The sequence below is a fragment of the Dipodomys merriami genome, unplaced genomic scaffold, assembly GCF_024711535.1.
Source record: "Dipodomys merriami isolate MVZ:Mamm:240054 unplaced genomic scaffold, mDipMer1.0.p SCAF_55, whole genome shotgun sequence".
NCBI classification, from domain to species: Eukaryota; Metazoa; Chordata; class Mammalia; order Rodentia; family Heteromyidae; genus Dipodomys; species Dipodomys merriami.
This window is the reverse complement of record NW_027206124.1, coordinates 3,838,898-3,862,341: the sequence shown is the minus strand read 5'-3', so window position 1 is coordinate 3,862,341 and position 23,444 is coordinate 3,838,898. Positions and strand designations below refer to the sequence as shown.

Below are 23,444 nucleotides of genomic sequence, written 5' to 3'. Positions count from 1 at the left end.
CAACAGAGCTGATTTGAAGTGGATGATTAACCAGAATGTCTTGAAACCCAACCAGTTTTAATTTTTAGAAAGTCACCTTCCTGCCTGGTTCATGCCTATAAGCCTAGCTGCCCAGGAGGCTGAGATCTGAGGATCAAAGTTTGAAGCCAGCCCAAGCCAGCTCAAATCTGTGGCTCTTACCTTCAATTAACCACCAAAATTCTGGAAGTAGAGCTGTATCTCAAGTAGTAGAATAAAAAAAAAAAAAAAGGTTAGGGACAGCAAGCAGGCTCTGATTTCAAGTCCCAAGACTGGCCAAAAAAGAAAAAGAAAAAAAAGAAAGAAAAGAAAAAGAAAAAAAAGCACTTCCAAAACAAATAATTAGAATAGGGGCAATCAATCAAAGCATAGTGCAGGGAACAAAACCCCTTAGACTCAGCCACTTGGAGACAGAGCAGCTGAGCCTTAAGCTGAATGCTTTTCTTCTGACCAAGTACTTGGAACTCACCTTGCTTTGTTCTTGGACTTCCTTTGTGGAGTTACTGAGACAAGAGTCTGCGGGGGCAGCAGGGACAGTTGGCAGCTGCAACACTGGAAGACATTGCCTGCTGCTGAGCTTAACACTAGCAGGTTCTGCTAACTGAAAGCAGAAGAAACCCCTATCATTACCACCATTAAAAAAAAAGAGTATGGGCTGGGAAGGTGGCTCAGTGGTAGAGTGCCTGCCTTGCATGCATGAGGCCCTGGGTTCGATTCCTCAGCACCACATAAGCAGAAAAAAAAACCCAGAAGTGGTGCTGTGGCTCAAGTGGTAGAGCGCCAGCCTTGAGCTGAAGAGCTGAGGGACAGCGCCCAAGCCCAGAGTTCAGGCCCATGACTGGACCCCCCCAAAAAAAAAAAGAGTAGCCAATATTTCTGGTCCAAGGATTGGACTAGAAGTTGATAACAAGAAGAAGGAGGAGGAGGAGAAGAGGAAGAGGAGGATGAGGAGGAGGAGGAGGAGGAGGAGGGGGAGGAAGTGGAGGAGGAGGAGGAGGAAAAGAAGGAAGAAGGAAGAGGAAGAAGAAGAAGAAGAAGAAGAAGAAGAAGAAGAAGAAGAAGAAGAAGAAGAAGAAGAAGAAGAAGAAGAAGAAGAAGAAGAAGAAGAAGAAGAAGAAGAAGAAGAAGAAGAAGAAGAAGAAAGAAGAAGAGGACGAGGAGGAGGACGAGGAGGAGGAGGACAAGGAAGACGATGACAAAGAAGGAGGAGGAGGAAGAGAAGATTCTGACACATACAACATAGATGTAGTGAAAAAAACCATCACAAAAGGACAAATACTGTATGTCTATTTATAAGACCTTTGTTTTGGAGGGGTGCTTGGTCGTGGGGCTTGATCTGTCCCTGGGCTGAGCTTGAGCTGCGTGCTGTCCCTGAGCTTTTTCACTCAAGGACTCAAGACTAGCTCGCTCTCTATGACTTAGAGCCATAGCTCCACTTCTGGTTTTCTGGTGGTTAATTGGAGATAAGAGTCTCACAGACTTCTCTGCCCAGGTTGGCTTTGAACCATGATCCTCAGATCTCAGCCTTGTGAGTAGCTACGATTACAAGCTTGAGCCGAGAAAGCCTGGCTCAGTGGGAGTTTAGGGGAGACTGTTAGTCATGAGAAGTCAAAAAAAGAAGCCAAGGCTGGGAAGGTGGCTCAGTGGTAGAGCGCTTGCCTTGCATGCACGAGGCCCTGGGTTCGATTCCTCAGCACCACATAAACAAAAAAAGCTGGAAATGGTGCTGTGGCTCAAGTGGTAGAGCGCTAGCCTTGAGCTGAAGATCTGAAGGACAGTGCCCAGGCCCAGAGTTCAGGCACCATGACTGGCAAAAAAAAAAAAAGCCAAGAACAGCAGTTGCATGGTGTTCACTCACCCCCTCTTGGACTCTGTACCTCAGAGTGGCCCTCAGTTCTGCCTTGCCACTTCCTGGGTTGGATGAAGACAGGGAAGTTCTTCTCATTTCTTGGACCTGCTACTCTCCCTCTACTAAATCCCCTGCTCCGACCAGCAAGGTCAGGATGACTCCTGCCCGCCCGCCCGCCCTGACCCCTGCACATTCTCCCTCCCTCTCTTTCTTCCTCGCTAGCTCTCTACCTCTCCGTCTCTGTCTCTGTCTGTCTGTCTCTCTCTCATCTTTCTTTTCTTTTTTTGAGACAGATCTCACTCTGTCGCCCAGGCTATCCTGAAACTCTCCATCCTCCTGCCTCAGGCTTCTGAGTGCTGGGATTACAGACCTGCTCCACTAAACTGGTTCCACAAGTCTATTCTAATCCAATGCATCTCAGGATGGCTCAGGTGACCGCTTAGGCTGAGGGGAGATTTGTCTGTGACAGCTCCTTACCCACCCCACTCCGCCCTCCCCACTCACCCCCACTGCAGTCTCCTTACCACCTCCAGCCTCCTGCCTCCCTTCTCTCCTCCAGCCGCTGATCCTGCCTGTCACGCCTCAGTCCTCCGCCCGCTCACTCTCACGACTCAGCCCACATGGCTCCCATCTCAGTGGGCTCCTTGTGGATTGGGAGCTGGGGGACGCAGGCACCCCTGCCTGGAGCAGCTGGGAGCTTCACCCACGTGAGCCGGCAGCCTGGTCATGAGTATTTCTGGGGAGAGGCCATCCCACCTCTCCGCCCTCCCTCTGGCCAGGACATGAGGATGAAGGGGGTGCGCAGGGTAACAGACGCCACCGAGATTGTCCCACCGTACAAAGCAGATGTCCAGGCAGGAGATGAGCAGTTGGGTCTTCTTGGATCGGCCTCAGGGCTGCCCAGCGATGTTGTCTTGTTTGAGATGTTGTTGAGATGTTGTGTAGCCCAGGTGGGCCTCAAACTCCAGATCAGCTTCCCTAGTGCTTGCACGACAGGTGCGCACCACCGTGTCCAGCCTCCTCTACGAACAGGATGGCATCCTTGCATTTTTCTTTCACTGGATGTGTGTAAGTTAGAGTTAGAGCTCACGGCTGGTAGCTACTGTTAGTAAGGGAAAAAAATACTACTCTGTGTGTGTGTGTGTGTGTGTGTGCGCGCGCGCGCGTGCACACGTACTGATAGTGAATTGAATTCAGGGCCTGGTTGCTGTCCCTTTGCTTTTTGGCTCCAGGCTGGTGCTTTACCACTTGAGCCACAGCTCTACTTCTAGCTATTTTGCTGGTTAATAGGAGATAAGCGTCTTACAGACTTTTCTGCTTAGGCAGACTTCAAACTTTGGTTCTCACATCTCAGCCTCTTGAGTAACTAGGAATAAAGACATGAGCCACAGCCTCCCGCCCCCCTCCCCTGCCCCAAGAAATACTACTTCTAATGAGGATAATGAAAAGAACTCAACAGGACCCAAGGAGGTGATCCAGAAGTTCTCTAAGCAGCTCCCACTGCAGCTCTGCAGTGGAAAATGACGGGCGAGGAGAGGACTGGGCTGCGCTTCCACACGGCGTTAAGGATGCTTCTGGACAATTTGCTCCCGCTAGCTTATTAACATCCGTCAAGCAGCACGCTGAGGACTCCCGGGCTCCCTGCTCCTGGTGCCCTTCTCCATGACCAAGCTGAGCAGCAGCAGCTGTGTCTGCCTCCCAGCGGCCTGGACTGTCATCTGCTCCGGATGCCCAGCACATCTCAGCTGCAGTAAGCCGAGCCGGGCTCCGGCTACCCCAAGAGCCTTCCCTATGCTTGGTGTCTCAGCCTGGGAGGTGGTGGAACTTAAAGCCTTAGGGTTCAGCATTGGTGACAATCGAGTCCAAGCTGGGAGGAGGGGCAAGGGGCGGGCAGAACAAGCTAGCAGCAGGAACTGCAATCTAATGAATTCATAGAAATTCCATTAGTGTCACCAACTCCTCTAAGCCCTGGGGGAACAGAACAGATCCTTTTCTTTGAACTCCTGCAATACAACCCAAACCAAAGTCTAGATGTCCCTTGGCTCCCCCTCCCCCCCTCCAACCTCAAGCCATTTAAGCAGGAGCCTCAGAGTGCTGTGGGTGGAGATTTTCCTTTATTTGCTTTGATTTTGGAGAAGATGGTGCCAATGCGTCAGACACTAGAATGACCCCCCATACACATAACTCCACCCGGCACATGCAGATCACGTGGTGTTCACACAGTGATAGCCACTGAACCAGCGATGCACCCCATGAAGATGAGGTCCCCACCGTGGCAAAAATACTCCCCTCCCTTATTTTTGTTTCAAGACACCCCTACCCCCCAACCCACCCCAGATCCTATTCTCCACAATAAGATCTTGCAGCAAATGGGGGCTTTTCCCTCTGGTGGACTCAGAGCCCCGCCCCCCACGTAAACATGCATCCCCTGGGGATAATAGGGAACCGGGCACCGGATGTTGAATGGAGAGACAGCATGCTTCTCATTTGTCACCACTCCCTCAGCCGGGAAGAAAGGCTCCTTCTCAAATGTGTCTATCCTGCCCATCACCCCAGAACCCAAGACAACAGGACCCCTGGAACCTGACCAATCTGAAACAAACCCACCTTTCCTTTCCCTTGGTGGGGGAGGGGGGAGTGGGAATTAGGGAGCTACCAGATGTCTCAATGGACTGTTGCAACCACCATTTTCTTCTTGCTCAGCTTCTGTTCATCAAAAGCCTCATCCTGCTTCCCCGGTGGGGATTTCTGCTGGCTGAAGCCTCCCCCCACCCCCCACTGGCTCCAAGTTACACCCCGCAATTTGTGGGCTCTGTGAAATGTGTTTCCTTGCATCTTCCCTGCGTTCTCCCAGGGCAAACGTGGGGTTTCCTTGTGTCTCCTGGATGGCTTGATGCATGAGCTGACTTGGAGACGACCCAGTGGCAGGGGAAGCGTCAGGTGCCTTTGCTTTCTGTCCTGTCCTCATCAGCCGTGTGAGCGTTACTGACCGTGCGGGGCTGCCCCTGGGCCGCAGGCTTCACTGACAGGACCAGGCGTTTGCGGAAAGTCTCACAGAGCACGATGTACACGAAGGGGTTAAGGCAGCTGTTGGCGTAGCCCAAGCTGATGGCCGCGTTGTACAGGTAGACAAATGTGAGGGTGGGGCGGCTGATGGACAGCTGGGTGAGCTGCAGCACGTAGTAGGGTGCCCAGCACACGAAGAAGACAAGGCAGATGGCGATGGCCGTGCGGGTCACCCGCTTGGTCCGCAGCCGGATGCTGCGCTGGGAGGCAGGGGCCACGGAGGACGTCATGCGCTGCAGGATCCTCACGTAGGCGGCCGTGATGACCACGAAGGGCAGGGCGAAGGCCAGGAAGAACTGGTACAGCGTGAACCAGTAGAGGTCAGTGTCGGGGTTGGGCAGACGGATGCCACAGCCCACGGTGCCCCCCGGGAAGGGGATGAGCCTGGCATAGAGCCACACGGGGGTGATGCTGATAAAAGAGAGGGCCCACAGGAGGCAGATGACCAAGGTGGCCACGGAAGGCTTCCGGAACTTGGTGGAAGAGATGGGGTGGACCGTGGCCAGGTATCGGTCAATGGCCATGGCGGTCAGGATGTACGTGCTGGTGAATTGACTGTTAGCATCCATCGCGGTGATGAGGGTGCACATAGTCTCCCCAAAGTGCCACACGCCGTTGCCCATGAGCTGGTGGATCATAAAGGGCATGCCCAGGAGGAAGAGGAGGTCCACCACGGAGAGGTTGATGATGAAGATGTCGGGGACATTGCTGCACCAGTGGAGCTTGGACTTCTTCACCACCGCGAAGATAACAGTGGAATTTCCCACAATGCCCAGGAGGCAGATGGTGCCAAACACCGAGGGCATGATGATGTTGATGTAGGAGACACTTCCGGTGCGAGAAGGCAAGCCTGCGGACGAGAGCAAGGAAGGGCCCCGGTCATGCCCGTCCCGCCTGCTTGGCCCGCTCCTTGGCACTTCTGCCTTTCTGCTATTTCAACCCCAGGCCACTATTCATCTGCAATATCCTCTCCCACCATCTTCCCCCTCCTCCCCTCCACCAGCATCACTCATCCTGTCCCCTCCCCCCTCCTCTTCCTCCTCCTCTTCCTCCTCTGCTGTTCCTTGCTGAATCCTGGGCCACCTGTTAATGGAAGGACTCTGCCTCCTGCAGTTATATTGAGGGTACAGAGTAGGACTACTGTTGTCTGCTGAGAATTACCCTGTGGGTCTCTGGGCTTTACCAGAATAGATAGATAGATAGATAGATAGATAGATAGATAGATAGATAGATAGATAGATAGATAGATAGATAGATAGATAGATAGATAGATAGATGATACCAGAATATATATAGACACCAGAATATATATGTATCAGAATCTATCTTTCAGAATATATATACCAGTATGTATGTATATATAGATAGATAGATAGATATCGATATAGATATCTATCTATATATACACCAGAATTTGTGTGTCTGTGTGCGTGTGTGTGTGCCAGAGGGACCTGGAAGTGTGTGTTGGTGTGAATTTTCTTGCCTGACTCGCAGCCTGATCGTGTCACGGGTCCGTGGCTGGAGGTTCATTCCTGGATATCCCAGTGGGTGACTTGGGGGCTAGTTTGGGGTGCTCAGCACCCCTGATTTCAGACATCCTCTCAGGAGGCTTCCTTGGTCAGCCTGGGCCGCCCCGGGGAGCGGGCCGGGAGCTGGGGGTCACCGCTCCGCGGCCTCTCCCCGTCCCTCTGTCCTTCTGTCCCTCTGTCCCTCTGTCCCTCCCTCAGCGCACAGCCCTGGGCTTGGACCCGCGGCGACGTCGGGGCGCTGGATTCACAAGAAAAGTTCCTCTCCGCCAGCGCTGCGAGGTCTTCTGCTCCCCGCGGCCTCTGCCAGGGGGCGCTGAGGGGTGTCAGGCCGGGTGACCCCACCGCCGGGGTGGCGGCGGATGGTGCCCCCCGTCCCTTCCTGCCGTCCCCCCCCCCCCCCCCGCAGTCCTTTCTTCCCTGCAGGGCGTCGGTGGCTCGCGGCTTGCAGCGGCCGCCGCCCGCACCCCTCTCCCGCGCCCGGGGCGCCTCCGCCGGCATCGCCCTGCCCACCGCACCCCCGTGCTCCCCGGCCCTCCGGGCGGAGCACACCGCACCCCCGGCCTCCGACAACTATCCACGAAAGTTTCCCGGCCGGCCGGCGGGGCTGCCATCTTCCCGCCCCGGGCGGCCCCGCCGCGGCCCCGCTCACCCGCCGCCGTGCTGTTCTCCGCGCCGTCATCCGAGCTGTTGCTGGCGTTGAGGCCACCGGGCGCCGGCCAGGCGGGCAGGTCCATGGGGCCGGTGCGGGGCCCCTCCTCGAGCCCGGTCCCCGCGCCCCGGGTTCCCCCCCCGTCCCCCCGGTCCCCGCGCCCCGGTGTCCCCCGCGCCCCGGGTCCCCCCTGGGTCGCCCCGGTGTCCCCCCACGCCCCGGTGTCCCCCGCGCCCTGGTGTCCGCCCTGGTCCCCGGCGCCGGGTGCCCGCTCCCCGCGCCCCGCTCCCCGCGCCCCGCTCCCCGCGCCTGGCCACCCACTCAGGCTGCGGCAGCCGGCTCCCGCCGGAGCCCCGCAGTCCAGCGGGGGTCTTCCCCGCAGCCCGGCGGCGTCTGCGCCCCGCAGCCGCGCGCCCCCTCCTTCCCGCTCCGCTGACATCACCCAGACACTGCACGTTCGGAGGCAGATGCGCCTTAACCTCTTCGATCCCGGCTCCCGCGCGGCCTGCTGCGGGGGGGGGGGGGTGGCTCAGGAGGAAGGGCGCCCCCCCCCGCCCGCCCCCTGGCTCCGGTGCTGGCCCCGCCTTAGCAGGCGGGGGGGGGGGGGCTGATGGGCTGCCTCCCCGCGGGAGCTCGGGTCACGTGACAGGGGCCAGGGGAGGGGGGGTCGGGCCAAGAGGGCTGGAGGGCCAGGGGCCCTCAAGTTGGGGGGGGGCTGGGATCAGGGGAGGGGGCACCTGGGGCCTGAACTGCAGGTGGAAGTCACCTGCCTGCCTGGCCCTCAGAGGTGACTGGGGTCACCCCATGGGAACAGTAATGACAGTGATGTGGGCCTGTGGGGGGGGTGGGGGGTGGGGTCCAAAATGTAGGAACTCTCATTCGCACGGAATCAGCCTGGACCCCCGACCGGGTCACAGGGGTTGTATTTTATTCTCCTCTAGGTGGTCTGAGAGTGTTTGGGACTGGTCTAGCCTGGGACTCTGGGGTCCAGTCTGAGGATGGGCCTCAGCAGGCTGCAGTAGCTGCCTCCCAGGAACAGCGGCTGCAGTGTCTCCATTCCCGCCTCAGGGCCTACCCGCATGAGGAACCCAGACACAGTCAGATGGTAATTCAGTGTAGCCGGTGTGTGTCTCTAGTGGAGATACACAGATGCCACACTGGAGACAGGCCCCCACCCACTAGCGCTCTCTGACCCCCACCCTCCCAACCCTGTGAGTGGAGGGGTAGCTTCCAGCTTCCTGGAGAAACTTGGTTAGCTGGGGTGCTCTCTCACTTTACCTAACAAATCTTCCCCTAGGTTCCACATCCCGAGTCTTCTGAGTTCTTTCTCAAAACTCCTCCAGGTACCTAGTGCTGGAGGGGGTGGGGGGAGTTACCGTTTCATAGACACAGGGTTTCTGTTGGAATGAGAAGAGATCTAGCAATGGATGGTGACTATGACTGGACACTAAAACATAGCGGCTCTGGGGCTGGCATGTAGCTCAGTGCTTGAATGCTGACTTGGCTCCTTAGGTCCAGGGTTCAATCATTCAATTCACAGCACCAAAACCAAACAAAACAGGGATGTAGCTGTTCACACCTGTACTCTCAGCACTCAGGAGACTGAGGAAATAGGATTGAGAATCCAAGGCTTCAATAGGAAGGTCCTGTTTCAGAAAAAAATTAATGCCAAATGTTATGTTTATATTACACTAAATTATAAAAAAAAAAACTTCAAAGGGTAGATCTTAATCTTTTTTTTTTCCTGTTTGTCATGGGCTTGAACTCTGGGCCTGGGCGCTGCCCCTTTAGCTCTTCAGCTCAAGGCAAGCACTCTACCACTTGAGCCACAGTGCTACTTCTAGTTTTCTGAGTGGTTTATTGAAGATAAGAATCTCTTCAGCTTACCTGCCTGAGCTGGTTTTGAACCAAGATCCTCAGATCTCAGCCTACTAAGTAGCTAGGATTATAGGCTGAGCCACCCATGCCCGGCTAGATCTTTTTTTTTTTTTTGGTCCAGTCACAGGGCCTGAACTCTGGGCCTGGGGGCTGTCCCTGAGCTCTTCAGCTCAAGGCTAGCACTCTACCACTTGAGCCACAGCACCACTTCCGGCTTTTTTCTTAAGTGGTGCTGAGGAATCGAACCCAGGGCCTCATGCATGCAAGGCAAGTGCTCTACCACTGAGCCACCTTCCCAGCCTCCCCCCCCAGATCTTAATCTTAAACTCAGTATCTTACTACCTACCCCTCCCCCCCAACTCTGCCAGGCCATCCTGGAATCCTCATTCCTGCAAGCCATTGCCTGGGTCTTCCCAGAAGCATCTTTGAATGGGCTCCAGGCATCTTTCTAGGATGCTACATCCCTGTCACAGGAGATCCTGTCAACCTACATTTGCACTGTGGTCCAGCTCTCAAGATCCACTCCCATACACGTTCCCATTACATTTTTCCCGCCTACACTTGCTAGGTCCTGGTAAGGAAATATTTTCTCCAATAGTAGGGATTGGCTTTTCTCTCTCAGGCTACATTGAAATCAATCACTGGACCAAAAGCAATGACTGGGGATGGGGCATTTCTGAAGAGGACAGGGACCTTCTTGTAAGGTATAAATGTCAGATGAATGTTAGCAAGATCTCCATCCAGGAAATCTTTAGCAAGGGGATAGGAGATAGTTGCATCTGTTGGCCTGAAGCGGGAGCTCCACGTTCTCAAGTTCAGTTAAATGCCCCCTCTTCCACCCCGGGGCTCTATTCCGTTTCTACCAGGGCCTTGACTTTAGCTTAGAGATCTGTTCAGGCTGTAAAGAGTCTGTCATTTTTGTAAAGCAGCTACCCTTACAATCAGATTCTGGGTCTTATTTTCAGCACAGTCTTCCCTAGCACTGCGGAAAACGAGGGTCTTCTTTCACTGCAGCTTAGTGAGTCGTCTAGCTAGCTAGCTTGTGTGTGTGTGTGTGTGTGTGTGTGTGTGTGTGTGTGTACGCGTGGGTGTGCACGTGCGCATGAGTTCATGGGCTTGAACGCATGGTCTGGGCACTGTCTTTGACCTTTTTTGTTGCTCAAAGCTAACTTTCTACCATTTGAACTATAGCTCCACTTCCAGCTTTTTTGATGCTTAATTGGAGATAAGAGTCTCATGGACCAAACTGTGCAGGCTGGCTTTGAACTGTGATCTTCAGATCTCAGCCTCCTGAGTAGCTAGGATGACAGGCATGAGCCACCAGCACCTGGCTTTTCTAGCTTTTTATTACATTCTGAAATGATAGTTGGAAATCTGACTCTGCCACTACTCTCACTACTGCTCTTTTCCAAAACAGTTGACAAAACTCAGCCAATCCAGTCTAGAGACACTGCAGTGCTCAGTACTTCCTTCTCCACCCCTCCTCATCAGCAACCACAGGTGAGACTCTGTCGCTGTGCTGTACTGTATGGTGTACTTCTTCCAGGGAAGAAGGAAATGCAATAGAAGGGTTTGTTACCACGTGTGTTGATATGGACAGTGCAAGTAAGTTGTCCAAACCTTCTTGGGAAATTTAAGACTCTCCCAGAAGACTGAGAGACCAAGTGTGTCTAATGCTGTAATCCCAGTTACTTGGAAGGAGGGAAAAAAAGTTAGTAACAGTTCCATCTCAATCAATAAGCCAAGAGTGGTAGTGCATTGCTGTAAACTCAGTTACAAGGCAGACCATAGGTAGGTAGGAAGATTTCAGTCTGGGAAAAGACCTGGGCAAAAACTTCAGATTCTACCCCAAAAATAATGATCACAAGAGGACTGAGGAAGTCTGCCTCAAGCACCCGGGCAAGCAGGAGGCTAAGCTCAAACTCCAGCATTGTCAGGGCTGGGAAGGTGGCTCAGTGGTAGAGCACTTGCCTTGCATGCATGAAGCCTCAGGTTCGATTCCTAAGCACCAAATAAACATAAAAAGCCAGAAGTGGCCACTGTGGGTCAAGTACCAGAGCACTAGTCTTGAGCTGAAGAGCTCAGGGACAGTGCCCAGGCCCAGAGTTCATCGCCACGACCCACAAAAAAACAAACAAACATCAAATTCTAGCATTGTCAAGATAAAGGAGGAAGAAGAAAGGAAAAAGAAAAAGAGGAGGAAGAGGAGGAAGGAGGAGACCACTGAGGGCCGAGGGTGGGAGGCTATAGTCTAGTAGTAGAGTGCCACTTTAGCATGCACAAAGTCCTGGGTTCCATTCCTAGCACCACACACACACACACACACACACACACACACACACACACACACACACACACACACACACACACACACACACACACACAGAGTCTTTCAGAGTTATTTTCCCCCAAAGACCGGAAGTTGGGTTTTTATTCTATTGATTCCTGCCCCCAGTGGCTGAGGCTTTCACCCCCAGGGAGGACGTTTCCCACTGTGTTTGGGTTAGAGCTATGAGATCTCCCACAGCCTCAGAAGAATCCTCCGCAGAGAACAAACAGACACAGATTACACACTTGAGGCAAGACGCTGTTGGCACAGTTGAGCTGAGCTCATGCACAACTATCTATTGCAGCTGGACCTGACTGAAGAGGATGTAACCTGCATTCTAGAAGCAATTGATGACGAGGCTATTGTAATGGAAGATGACTGGGACCCAGGAGGGGGGAGGGGGGAAAGGATGGGGTCCCGTGCATCATGAAGAGCTCAGAAGGTTGCTGCGGAAACCGTGAGTAAGACGGAGGTATTTAAGCCCAGTGTCTGCAAGAATGGAGTTGTCATTGACTTACAGAGGGAAGGGAAGTCTGTGGACGCAGATGTGGAGAGGTTAGAAATCTGTTTTGACATGTGACATTTGAGACACTGTTCACAGCCAGAGGTGAGGAGCTGGGTAAAAGCACCAGAGGTTGTAGCGTTTGGTCATGCCTCGAGAAGTAAATTGAAACTGACAAGACTGGATGAGTTCACCTAAGGAATGCGAATGAGCAGACACGGGAGCACTGGGTGCTGGGCAGTCTGAAGTATACAAATGCTGGAGTCTTTCTTTTTGTTTTGTCAGTCGTGAGACTTGAACTCTGGGCCTGGGCGTTGTCCCTGAGCTCTTCAGCTCAAGGTGAGCGCTCTACCACTTGAGCCACAGCGCCATTTCTGGTTTTCTGGTGGCTCATTGGAGATAAGAGTCTCTCGGAGGGGCTGGGAAGTTGGCTCAGTGGTAGAGCGCTTGCCTTGCATGCCTGAGGCCCTGGGTTCGATTCCTCAGCACCACATAAGCAAAAAGAAAAAAGCCGGAAGTGGCGCTGTGGCTCAAGTGGTAGAGCACTGGCCTTGAGCTGAAGAGCTGAGGGACAGTGCTCAGGCCCAGAGTTCAGGCCCCACAACCGGACCAAAAAAAAAAAAAAAAAAAAAGAGTCTCTCGGACTTTCCTGTGTGGAGTAGCTGTGAACCATGATCCTCAGATCTCAGCCTCCTTGAGTAGCTAAGATTACAGGTGTGAGCCACCGGTGCCCGGCAGATGCACTGTCTTTTCTTCTACATGCCCTGAACTGCCCATCTCCAGCCAGCCAGCTAGCAAATCATTGCTGAGCACTTACTTGGCACCAGGCACTATATTAGGTTGAATGGACACAGTGAAGAAAAATAAACAAGATTCTGGTACCAAGGAGCTTAAACCAGAGAGAGACAGATAATAAGCTAGGGCTGGGAAGGTGGCTCAGTGGTAGACTGCTTACCTTGCATGCATGAGGCCCTGGGTTCGATTCCTCAGCACCACATAAGGAGAAAAAGCCAGAAATGGTGCTGTGGCTCAAGTGGTGGAGTACTCACCTTGAGCTGAAGAGCTGAGGGACAGCGCCCAGGCCCAGAGTTCAGGCCCATGACCAACAACAACAACAAAAAAGCAAACAAGTTAGTAAGTACCCAAGGTATTCTATTCAGACTTCTGAATCCAAACCATTGATCATAAAGAGATTTGAGTGCTTAAAATCCATGGCTCAGCCAGGTACTGGTAGCTCATGCCTGTAATCCTAGCTACTCAAGAACCAGCCTAGCCATGAAAAGTCCATGAGACTCTTATCTCCAATAAACCACTCAGAAAACCGGAAGTGGTGCTGTGGCTCAAGTGGTAGAGTGCTAGCCTTGAGCTGAAGAGTTGAAGGACAGTGCCCAGGCCCACAGTTCAAGCCCCACGACTGGAAAGAAAAAAAGAAAATCCCTGGCTCTAGCCAGGAGCTGGTGGCTAACGCCTGTAATCTTAGCAATTCAGGAGACAGCCCAAGCTGAAAAGACCTTGAGACTTTTTATCTACAGGTAACCAGCAAAAATCCAGAAAGGGAAGTGGGGCTCAAAGGGTAGAGCACCAGCTTTGAGTGAAGAAGCCAAATGAGAGCATGAAACTGAGTTCAAGTCCCAGTACCAGCACTAAATTAATTAAGTAATCATGGTTCTGGAGTTGGGCCAACCCCACCATCATCTGTACCAGTGAAACAGTGAGCCTAATTGGAGGGATTTAAGCCAGGACTGAGCAGCCCGGAAGCTGGAAAGGATGGGGTTGGGCACTTCGGCTTCCTAGGAGAGGAATACCGCGGGATGAGTTCTGAACGTCACTCCTCAGTGGCAGCCACAAAGGCTGATACTGACTGCGGTAAGTGCCACACAGGAAGTGAGCGGAATGACAGGAGGAAGAGGCCAGGCAGCAGTACTGCCCACCATAGCAAGGGTGCTCTTTGGAGGAGGTGTTCGAGTGCCCTCCATGCCACGGTACAGGATGTACTTCGTGAAACCAAGCTGCACCCATGCACCCCTCTTCAGATCCTCTTGGTCATGCCTAGTGCACAACCCAGTCACTGTGGCAATGCTGCCGTGCACAAACCCCAGCCAAATGCACGCACACACACGGGCACACAGATGACCTCCACGCTGGGCGACAGAGGTTCATGCCTGTCATCCTAGCTACTCAGGAGGCTGAGATCTGAGGATCGAGGTTCAAAGCCAGCCTGGGGAAGGAAAGTCCATGAAACGCTTATTTCCAATGAACCACCAGAAAACTGGAAGTGGCCCTGTGGCTCTAAGTGGTAAAGCATTAGCCTTGAGCGGAAAAGCTCTGGGACCATGCCCAGGCCTTGAGTTCAAGTCCCAGTACTAGAGCGCACACACACACACACACACACCAGATATGATCCCTCGTGTGAGCCTCAGACCTGCACTGTGTCCCTTTTACTCTGCATTGTGAGTCCTCTCTGTGACTGCCATAGCTGAAAATATGGCAATCCTTGAAATGCCTGGGCCTGAGCAATGCAGAGAGCAGGGAGTTAATGCTCTGGAGGCTGAGGGAATAATGCTTTCCCCTTGGTCTCCAAGGCCTGTGGTGTGAGACACATTTCACATGGCCTCTTACTGGCCCCATGGAGTAACCGGTCCTGTGTTTTGGAGCTAATTGGAAACCCCTGTGCTGTTGCTGGCCTGCCCTGGGCATGCCTCGCCCCCACTCCTCATTCTTAGGATCATACTTCTTAGTGAAATGCCCACACATAGCCTTGTCTCCCGCTAGATTTTCTAGGAACCCGAAACAGCCGAAGGCCCATTCCTACCAAGGGCAGGAAAGGGGTGAGCGAAAGGCATTTGGCAAAGATTTCTTATTCTTCCACAGAAGATTCAGGAAGCAATTGGCTCATTTGTCTCCTCTGGGCATTGTTGTGCCTGGAACACTTGGAGTGTGTGAAATGATCCTCATTGACGGGCTCGATCAGTGTCATGAAGAAACAACAGTCACCATGCAGGGGTGGAGGACAGCTTAGGAAAGGCCTGTTTTCAAGGTATAGCAAGGGAAGCAGCCACAAGAAAGGCCGTGTCTGGGCCCAGGGCAGGCACACGCCCACTCGCAGCCCTGAAGGCTCAGGGCAGAGAGCAGCTAGCAGACTCCAGAAAGAACCACTGAGGCTTAAAAGTAGCAACCAAGCATGGAGAAGACCAGAGGGGGAAAAAAAGCTATCCTAGCTGGGCACTGGCAGTTCATGCCTGTAATCCTAGCTACTCAGGAGACTGAGATCTGAGGATCACAGTTCAAAATCAGCCCAGGCAGAAAAGACCTCAAGAACTCTTATCGCCTATTGACTGGAGGTAAAGCCTTGAGCAAAGACACTAAGCAAGAGTGTGAGACATTTAGTTCAAGGATAGGATCAGCATGTGCGCGCACGTGTGTGTGTGTGTGTGTGTGTGTGTGTGTGTGTGCGCGTGTGCATGCGCACGTGTGCACACACACACATATACACACAATGAGTTGTTCTTTTTTGGGGGGGGGTTCCGGTCGTGGCGCCTGAACTCTGGGCCTGGGCGCCGTCCCTCAGCTCTTCAGCGCAAGGCTAGCACCCTACCACTTGAGCCACAGCACCACTTCCGGCTTTTTTCTTATGTGGTACTGAGGAATCGAACCCAGGGCCTCAGGCATGCAAGGCAAGCGCTCTACCACTGAGCCACCTTCCCAGCCCCACAATGAGCTGTTCTTACCCCATCTTTATCCTCAGAGCTGTGTCTGTTGCTATTGTCCTTCAGGGGCAAATGGAAAATCAGCCCACCTATACTACAAGAAGCATTTGAATTGATATCAATTTGTTATTAAGTCTTGCAACAACTAGAAAATACATCCTTGGGTGACAGATGAGAAGGTAGAGGGCGGCAGGCTGTGTTTCCAGGAGCAGAAGTTGAGCTGGAGAGCAGAGTCCTGGATATACTTAGAGATGGGAGCTGAGATGACCCCTGGGAATGGAGGATGGGGAGTGGAAGAGGCCTAGGACAGTGATCCAGGCCTGACAACAGTGCTGTCAACCCAGTAGAAAGTTCTAGAACAAAGCAGTGCAAGGTCAGGTAGAGAAGACTGGGCCCCGGTCCAGGCACCGTCCTGCCCTGTCTATGGCTGAGAATTTTCCCAGGATGAGGAAGATTCCCAGTTCAAAAGCCAAAGCTAATGTCCCTCAATCAACAGAAGAGGGAATTCTGGGATCATCCACAATCACACTTCTGGTATCTACCACAGGAAATGGCATCAATATCTCAAACTGATATCTGCTCCTGCGTGTTTACTGAAGTGCTGTTCACAGCAGACAAGATGAGGAGTCAACTTCAGTGTTTGGCCACAGAGCGAATAAACCTAGGTATCTAATGTACTGCAAGTCAGCCTTCAAAGCAGGGAAACTGTAAACAAATGAACTTGTAGAAACAGACTGTTGTGTGAATAGTGGTTACTAGAGGCTGGGGATAGGGAACAGGAAGGTACTGGCCAACAGACAGGATGGTACAATTAGAAGAAGGAATAAAATGATAAGTTGTTAAGGTGATGGATGAGTAAATTAGCTTCATTCAGTCACTCAGCTTGTATACATAACACAACCCTGTGTCCATCAGTACATACAATGACAAGGTTGTTCATGTTCAGTTCTTTTAAAAAGGCTCAGGAGCTGGGCGCTGGTGGCTCACGCCTGTAATCCTAGCTACTCAGGAGGCTGAGATCTGAGGATGGAGGTTTGAAGCCAGCCTGGGAAGACAAATCTGAGAGATTCTTACCTCCCATGAGCCACCAAAAACCAAAAACAAAACCCTGAGGCAGGACTGTGGCTCAAGTAGTAGAGTGCCATCTTTGAACCAAAAAAGCTAAGCCAAGGGGCTGGGAAGGTGGCTCAGTGGTAGAGTGCTTACCTTGCATACATGAGGCCCTGGGTTTGATTCCTTAGCACCACATAAACAGAAAATGCCAGAAGTGGTGCTGTGGCTCAAGTGGTAGAACGCTAGCCTTGAGCTGAAGAGCTGAGGGACAGCGCTCAGGACCAGAGTTCAAGTCCCATGACCAGAAAAAAGAAAACAAAGCTAAACCAAGGTTCTGAGTTCAAGTCCTATGGCTGGCTCACACGCATGCGTGCACACAGATTAAGCTGGGGCAGACACTGAAGGGACTGGGGACAACCATCGTAATCCACTCCTTGAAATGAGGCCCAGTGGAATCTGAAGGTCACAGTTGTCACCTTACCCAAGAGGCACAGAGAAGTTATTTGAAACTGAATCTAACTCCACCAGGTCATTTCATTCAGCTTGAAGCCTTGGATGGGAGACTAGGAGGCAGCAGGAAGATGCTAGTCCATAAAGATGGGAAAGAAGGCGTTGCAGCTGAAGATGGGGTAGTCTGAGTTCTCCCTGTGGCCTTCTGGAGCTCCGCCATGATGTTCTCGCCTTCTAGTCTCATCCCTGCCTTTGTGTAGCAGAACTGGGGCTGGCAGCTTGGGTTCCATTTTCTCTCTCTCCACAAAGGTTTGGGGAGCTGTGCAGAGCCTACAGATAACAGGGTGTTCCTGGCTTTGCAAAGAGCCATTTGAGGGGCAGCGAGGAGCATTCTCCCCCTGCAGATGTCCCTAGATTTGAATTCTCCTGGCTCTCTGCTCACTGAACTTGTTGCCAGCTGCAGAGTCAAAGCTGCTTCTCCGGGAGAGGAGTTTTCATTCAAAATTGCTCCCAACAGAATCCCTGCACAAGACCGCCATTGCTGCAAACTCCTGAGAACAGAACTTTTGTCCTATTCTCCTGCAAGCCACTGACTCCTGACCTGTCCCTGCGCACTCACAGCAATGCCACTAACAAGGTCACACCCACAGGGCGCTGGTGGCTCACGCCTGGAATCCGAGCTACGCAGGAGGCTGAGATCTGAGATCTGAGTCCATAAGACTCTGATCTCCAGTGAACCCCAAAAAAGCTGGAGGTAGAGCTGTGGCTCAAGATAGAGTGCCAGCCTTGAGCAAAATACCAAACAAAAGTGTGGCACCCAGAGCTGGGAAGGTGGCTCAGTGGTAGAGCGCTTGCCTTGTATGCATGAGGCCCTGAGTTCAATTCCTCAGCAACACATAGCAGAAGAAGCCAGAAGTGGCACTGTGGCTCAAGTGGTAGAGCGCTAGCCTTGAGTTGAAGAGCTAAGGGACAGCGCCCAGGCCCTGAGTTCAAGCCCCACAACCGACAAGAAAAAAAATAAAGTGTGGCATCCAGAATTCAAACCGGAGTGCAAGTATACAAATAAAGACCACACTATTTACAAAACAAAAATCCCATTTATAACAATAAACCCTTTTCTTCCTGCTATCTCTGCACCAGATTTCCCAATGTCTTCCCCAGGGTGGTCCAAGGGTTCAGCGCAGCTCTACCTCTGCCACCCAGGACTTGGCTGCTGTCTTCATGGTTGTGTGTGTGTGTGTGTGTGTGTGTGTGTGTCTGTGTCTGTGTCTGTGTGTGTGTCTGAACCTAGGACCTGGGCACTGTCTCTTAGCTTCTATTTTGTTTTTGTTTGTTTGTTTGTTTGCTCAAAGCTATGGCTCTACCGCTGCTGGTTGGAGTTGAATTGGGCTTTCTTATTTCAATACCATGTGTAGATGCTGCTGAGAACACCATTCAGTTTCTGGAGATGAGTGTGGTTGTTAGAATAGGCTGGGGGCGGGGGAGTGTTGGGAATTTAACTCAGTGGAAGAGCACTTGCCTGGCAAGTACAAGGCCCTGAGTTTAGTTCAGCTCTGGGAGAAAAAAAAAAGCTATATAACAGTCAGAGCTGGTGGGTAACCTGTGCGACCTGGTCTGCAGAGATCCATATGGCTATCTGCTCATGGAGTCCCTGACACCAAACTAAATGAGCAAACCTGTCCATTAAGTTTCTAATTGATTTGTATACATGTATGCTCAGTGGTAGACCATTTGCCTAGCAGGTATGAGGCCCTTGATTTGATTCTTTGCAACTCAGAACAAACAAAAATACATGAGGTTGGGGCTGGGAAGGTGGCTCAGTGGTAGAGTGCTTGCCTTGCATGCATGAGGCCCTGGGTTTGATTCCTCAACAACACATAAGCAGAAAAAGCCAGAAGGGGTGTTGTGGCTCAAGTAGTAGAGCACTAGCCTTGAGCTGAAGAGCTGAGGGACAGCGCCCAGGCCCAGAGTTCAGGCCCCACTACCGACAAAAAAAAAAAAAAAATAGGTCTGCTCAATAGAAGTCTGAACTTAACCACCACGGCTAGAAGCATACACAACACAGGTTCTTACTCAGTTTCCAAGATGGAGTCAGTCACTATTCCAAAGGCCCTGGAGGAGGTGGAGGCCAGAGACCCTCACGAAAAGATGCTGTGGGCTGGGAAGGTGGCTCAGTGGTAGAGTGCTTGCCTTGCATGCATGAGGCCCTGGGTTCCATTCCTCAGCACCACATAAGCAGAAAAAGCCAGAAGTGGCTCTGTGGCTCAAGTGGTAGAGCGCTAGCCTTGAGCTGAAGAGCTCAGGGACAGTGCCCAGGCCCAGAGTTCAAGCCCAGGACGGGCCAAAAACAGAAGGAAAAAAAAAAAAAAAAAAGAAAGGAAGAAAGGAAGAAAAGATGCTGTGATAAGTCAGATGCACACCTTGCCCTCCTCCAGGGGGTTTTAAGGCCACAAGAGGTATATCAGGTCTTCAGGTACTGATTAGGCTAATATGAATTCCTGGAGCTCCAGAACTGCACTGAGATCCACAGGACCCCACGGATCAAGTAATAAGTGGAGTTTCACTGGAATAACTGTCCTGTAGATCCTCAGATCTCCACATCTATTTATTTCTATGACTGCACCCCACCCCCCTCAATACTTTTTTTTTGGGGGGGTCCGGGGTTGTGGGCCTTGAACTCTGGTCCTGGGCACTGTCCCTGCACTCTTCAGCTAGCGTTCTACTGCTTGAACCACAGCACCACTTCTAGTCTTCTGGTGGTTTATTGGAGATAAAGCGTCTCACGGACTTTCCTGCCCGGGCTGTCTTTGGCTTTGAATCATGATCCTCAGATCTCAGGCTTCTGAGTAGCTAGGATTACAGGCGTGAACCTCCCAACCCCCACCCCTGCCCCCCCCCCCCCCGCCCAGGCTTCCCCCAATACTTTAAATCAATGATTCCAGCCACAGGTGGAACTACTGCCTGGGCTTTCCGAGCAGCCTGGATGTCAAAAGCCAAGCAGAAATCACTCCTTACTGAATTGGTAAACCCAAAGAAATACTGTATCCCCGAGGGAAGTGAAGAACCATCTTATTGTGGCTGCCCCGGGGAAGGATTCTGGAGTGGTAATTTGATCTCATTCCCACTTCATTCTTCATTTTGGCCCAGTGAGAAATGGCAGATGGGCCTTGGAGAATTGACAGTGGATTTCCATAAACTTAATTATGTGGTGACTCCCATGGCAGCTGCTAGTTTAGATGCAGTGCCATTGATGGAGAGAATAAATTCCGTGCCAACACCTGATAGGCAGTTGTGTGAGCGGATGGATGTCTCTCTGCTCTATTCCAACAGGCAGAAAAGATCAGAAATTGTGTTTGCTAATCAAGGTCATCCATTCACCTTCTCCTCTAGCTACAGGATGCCATTAGCACTTTTGACAGCTCTAGTTCTCAGTCTCTGAACATTTCATTGTTGCTCAGGATGCGATGCCATTTCGCTTTACATTGATGATATCAAAATAGGGCACAGAAAGGAACATGGGCCAGAAATGTGATGGACATTGTTATCTCAATAAAAATTGTGAGGTCTATGGGGCAGGGAAGGTGGCTCAGTGGTAGAGCGCTTGCCTTGCATGCCTGAGGCCCTGGGTTAGATTCCCCAGCACCACATAACAAAAAGAAAAAAAGCCAGAAGTGGCGCTATGGCTCAAGGGGTAGAGCACTAACCTTGAGCTGAAGAGCTGAGGGACAGCGCCCAGGCCCAGAGTTCAGGCCCCATGACTGGACCAAAAAAAAAAAAAAAAAAAAATTGTGAGATCTAGTGCTCTGAACATGTGTGTATGTGTGTGTGTGTGTGGGGGGGTGTTTTTCTGTTTTTTCTTTTGCCAGCCCTAGGCCTTGAACTCTAGGTCTGGGTGCTGTTCCTAAACTCCTTCTGCTCAAGGCTAGCGCTCTACCACTTGAGCTACACACCACTTCTGGCTTTTCCGGTGATTAATTGGAGATAAGAATCTCACAGGCTGAGTGCTGGTGGCTCATGCCTGTAATCCTAGCTACTCAGGAGGCTGAGATCTGAGGATCGTGGTTCAAAGCCCGCCCGGGCAGGAAAGTCCATGAGACTCTTACCTCCAATAAACCAGTAGAAAAACCAGAAGTGCTAGCCTTGAGCTGAAGAGCTCAGGGACAGCGCCCAAGCCCAGAGTTCAAGCCCCACGACCGACCAAAAAAAAAAAAAAAGAGTCTCACAGACTTTCCTGCCCAGGCTGGCTTTGAACCATGATCCTCAGCTCTCATCCTCCTGAAGGCTGGCGCTGGCTGGCACCATCTGGGTTTAACTGGTGCCATCTTGTCTTCATGGGGGAGGAAGGTGAAGTCCCACCTCCCAGGTGAGGGTGTTCCTGAATTTAGAGAGACTGGGGGGGACTGGACAATATGTTACTGGACCTGTCCATCCTGTGTCTTAAGCTTGGGAGCCTCTTTCTTGAGTTTCCTGTGACCCTGCCCTGACCCTGACACTATTTTTTTAATTTATTTTTATTTCTATTGTGAAAATACTGTACAGAGGGGTTACAATTACATGGGCAAGATAATGAGTACATTTCTTATCAAGCATTGTAGCCTCCTCCTTTGTTGCCCCTTCCCATCCCATCCTCCCCCTTGACCCTGACACTATTTAACCACCGATGGGCTCAGGCACCATGATAGCACACCTCATGCCTGTGTCTCTAGGCTCCTGGCTCCCGTCCGGTCACCATGGGGTCCCACTTTAGCTTGCCATTGGCGTGGATCTGGTTTGTTGGTATTGTTTTTTCTGCTCTTTCTTGGATCAGTTTTCTAACAGTGTTAAGCCTGGTGTATTCTCCGGGCGACAGGTCTTTGTGACGAGTCCACCTGCAGTCGCCAGCTTCCCAATAAAGACTCCCCAATTAGACCTCTCAAAATGGGGCTTCTCTAGCCAGGCACTGGTGGCTCGCGCCTGCCATCCTAGTTATTCAGGAGGGTGAGATCTGAGGATCATGGTTCAAAGCCAGCCTGGGCAGGAAAGTCCATGAGACTGTTATCTCCAATAAATCACTCAGAAAATTGGAAGTGGCGCTGTGGCTCAAGGGGTAGAGCACTAGCCTTGAGCTGAATAGCTGAGGGACAGCGCCCAGGCCCAGAGTTCAAGCCCCATGACCGACTCCCCTCCCCCTCACCAAAAAGTATGGCTTCTCTATATCTTGTAATTGAATTCCTGTATGACAACTGCAGAGGATTGTACAAGGACACCAGCCAAGATTGGATGTTGGTGGCGTCATTCATTTGGAAGTCCCACCTTCCACCTGGCCTGGCTCCTCACACTGGGCAGTGGGGCTGAACAAGGAAAAGCATTGGCTGAAGCAGAGAGTGGGGCAGGAAAGAAGGGGAGAGGGGAGTCACCTGCTCCTTCCGATGGCACTGGGAGGGAAAGAAGAATCCCAGGGGATCTGAGGAGAAATGACCCTGATCACAGCCATTCATTACTAGCACCCTCAAAACCCGAAAGTTGGAGCATTTTTCCAGGTAAAGAATTATGCCCAGCCATTGTCTATAATTCTAATACTCAGGAGGCTGAGGCAGAAGGATTGTGAATTAGAGGCCAACCTAAGCTACATAACAAGAACCTGTCTCAACTCAATAGGAAGTGTACTCATTACCTTGCTCATGTAACTGTAACCCTCTGTATAGTATCTTTACAATAAAAAATTTAAAAAAAGAACCTGTCTCAAAACAAAACAAAATATAATGGGCCAGGTATAATGGCTCACCTGGCTATAATCCTAGCTTTTAAGGAGTCATGCAAATGTCCACCCAGTGATCAGGACTGGGGAGACCAGTGAGAAGGTACTCTAACCAGGAGACTGTCCCCAGAGAGAGGCAGGGAAGATAAAACAAGCCTGAAAAACCAACAGGCTGGGTATGGTGTTTCATGCCAATAATCCTGACTGGGATGGAGGCCGCAATCAAGAGGGTTGTGATTGGAGGCCAGCGGAGGCAAAAAAGCTAGCAAGATTGCCTCTCAGCTACCCTCCCAGCTACATAGAATGCATAAATCAGAGGATAGAGTCCCGGCCAACCATGGCAGAAAATAGCTTAAGAAAAGAGAGAATAAAGGCTTGGCTCAAGTGGTAGAGCATCTCTCTAGAAAGCTTGAGGCCCTGGGTTCAAATCTCAGTTCCACACATACACAAAAAGAATCCTGCCCTGCTAAGGCGCTTGCTCCAGCGAGAACACGGACTGGGAGATGAGACCTGGGGAAGGCAAGGAAGACACAGAAGAAACACATGACCGATGACAATGGTCTGGAACACTCTGCCTTGAAAAGAAGCTTCCAAACCTGGTGCCGGTGGCTCACGCCTGTCATCTTAGCTACTCAGGAACCTGAGATCTGAGGATCGAGGTTCAAAGCCAGTCCAGG

The 23,444-nt window shown here is 51.8% G+C and overlaps 1 protein-coding gene across 2 annotated transcripts; it reads right to left on the bottom strand.

Moving 5' to 3' along the window:
• Window positions 1–4,205: 4,205 nt before the first annotated feature.
• Window positions 4,206–7,580, bottom strand: Mchr1 (melanin concentrating hormone receptor 1). 2 transcript variants are annotated; one of them, XM_069999883.1, is made up of 2 exons: window positions 7,433–7,580; window positions 4,206–5,783 (listed from the first exon to the last, which is right to left on the bottom strand). In XM_069999883.1, the coding sequence occupies exons 1-2, from the start codon at window positions 7,548–7,550 to the stop codon at window positions 4,804–4,806; spliced, it is 1,098 nt and encodes a 365-aa protein (XP_069855984.1). In that variant the 5' UTR covers window positions 7,551–7,580; the 3' UTR covers window positions 4,206–4,803. The 2 variants fall into 2 exon arrangements, with proteins under 2 accessions (XP_069855984.1, XP_069855985.1); XM_069999884.1 differs by lacking the exon at window positions 7,433–7,580 and adding an exon at window positions 7,112–7,217.
• Between the last annotated feature and the right edge of the window lie 15,864 nt (window positions 7,581–23,444).